This window comes from Helianthus annuus, chromosome 1 (assembly GCF_002127325.2).
Source record: "Helianthus annuus cultivar XRQ/B chromosome 1, HanXRQr2.0-SUNRISE, whole genome shotgun sequence".
Classification (NCBI taxonomy): domain Eukaryota; kingdom Viridiplantae; phylum Streptophyta; class Magnoliopsida; order Asterales; family Asteraceae; genus Helianthus; species Helianthus annuus.
Window position 1 is genome coordinate 122,260,578 of NC_035433.2, and position 1,945 is coordinate 122,262,522.

At 35.0% G+C, this 1,945-nt stretch overlaps 1 protein-coding gene across 1 annotated transcript; it reads right to left on the reverse strand.

The window, feature by feature from the left end:
- Positions 1 to 631: 631 nt before the first annotated feature.
- On the reverse strand, positions 632 to 1,744 carry LOC110929722 (zinc finger BED domain-containing protein DAYSLEEPER-like). Its single transcript, XM_022172912.1, has 3 exons — positions 1,241 to 1,744; positions 938 to 1,162; positions 632 to 775 (listed from the first exon to the last, which is right to left on the reverse strand). The coding sequence occupies exons 1-3, from the start codon at positions 1,742 to 1,744 to the stop codon at positions 632 to 634; spliced, it is 873 nt and encodes a 290-aa protein (XP_022028604.1).
- Positions 1,745 to 1,945: the final 201 nt, after the last annotated feature.

The following is a 1,945-nucleotide window of genomic DNA, read 5'->3' on the forward strand; positions in this document are numbered from 1 at the left end:
TGATGTATGGACGATGGTGGTGGACGGTAGGGTTGGCATATCGGGTCAACCCGATCTGTTAAGACACGAACACGATAAGACACAGACACGAAACCTGTAAACACAAACACGACACAAAATCTTATCGTGTCAGATTTTCCAAACACGAATACGAACCTGTTAATAAACAGGTTACACGAAATGACCTGTTAAGACACGAAAATGTTATGAACATATCATATGACCTGTTTAAGACACAAACATGACTTGTTAAGACACGAACATGACCTGTTAAGACACGAACATGACCTGTTATTCCATATTTGAAATTAGCGATTAAGGAACCTGTTTAATGAAAATTTAGTCACCAAAGGTTCACAAAAGTCATAAAACATGCATAAACACATAATGTCTTAACAAACTTAAAACGAAAACCATAAAAGTCTAATCATAACATCCAAATAGTTTCAACATTCAAGTTCCCATGTGTCTTTCTTTCTCAAGATCTTCAACTCCAAACAATCAAACCTACACACAAATAATTATAATTGTATTAGGCATGGACAATTTGACATAAACTCATTCATATAGTTTTATCAAGCAACATTTCTAAAAACATTTGAAGTGGGTACCTTGAGTTGTTCTCTGATTTTTAACAAGCAACACTACTTGAAGCATTTGGAGTGGATACCTTAGGATTGTTCACAGAATTTGAAGCATCTGATTTACGGCTAACGTCAAGCGACATTATATCTTCTGTGAGCTCATCTACACTAACTTGGTTCGAATCTACAAACTACAAACAAATATACATAATAACATTAATAGAATACTATGCAAAAAACATAGAAAAATCAAAAGAAAAGACATTACAGTAATCTCCAAATAACCAATCTTTTGTGCATATGAGAGCCTCAACAGTATCTTTGCTAAGTGAACTTCGATGTTCATTAAGTACTCTTCCACTTGCACTGAACATAGACTCCGATGCGACTGTAGATACCGGAATGGTCAAAAAGTCTCTTGCCATTCTCACAAGTGCGGGATATCTAAACTCATTGGCTTTCCAAAAAGCCAACACATCAAGTTCGGAGCTTCTGTCAACCCTTGACTCCTCCAAATACATTTGCAATTTTGATTTTTTGTTAATTGTAAAATCTTTACTTTGAAATTGATCAAAATCCTAAAAAAAATTAGGAAGTTAATTAGTCACTAATTAAACACAATATATAAATATTAAATAAATTAGCTTAAGCCTTGCATTTGAAGCACGTGTTGCATCATCCCTTTTATCATCACCGGCCACATTTAACATGTTGACATATTCATTAAATGTAGAATTCAAAAACTGATCACCATTTGAATATTCGGGGCTCGCCTCTCCATATATTTGTGAATAACTCAAGTTGATAAAATGCAACTTGTATCTAGGATCCAACACTACGGCTATGGCTAAGGTAAGACTAAAATGTGACCAATATTTTTGAAACTTGGTCATCATCAGTTCTGCCATTTTTTTGATATACTCATCATTTGAACTCATACTCTCAAACAACGTAAGATAAGCCATAAAGACATGTGGATAGTACAAGTTTGCAGCCGGATATTTGGTACCCGAAAAAACATTGGTCACATCATAAAATACTCCAAGAAAAGTACATATTCTTCTAATCTTGTCCCACTCTAATGCATTTGGACAAAGCTTAAAATTAGAATCACTTAATTCCAAATGACAAAAGGCACGTTGATGTATTGTAAAATACATCGGTATTCGCGTCGGTTTTAGTCGTTAGTTATTCATTTTTAGTGTCGGTTTTAGATAGATTGTACATACTTTTGATTTAAATTGTGTTTCCAGGTCTTTACAGCCAAAAGGAGCGAAAACGAGTCAAAATCTGGAAAGGCGGAAGGCTGGAACGGAAATCGAGGAATCGGGAGCTGAAACGAAGCGAAAATGCAGTTCTGG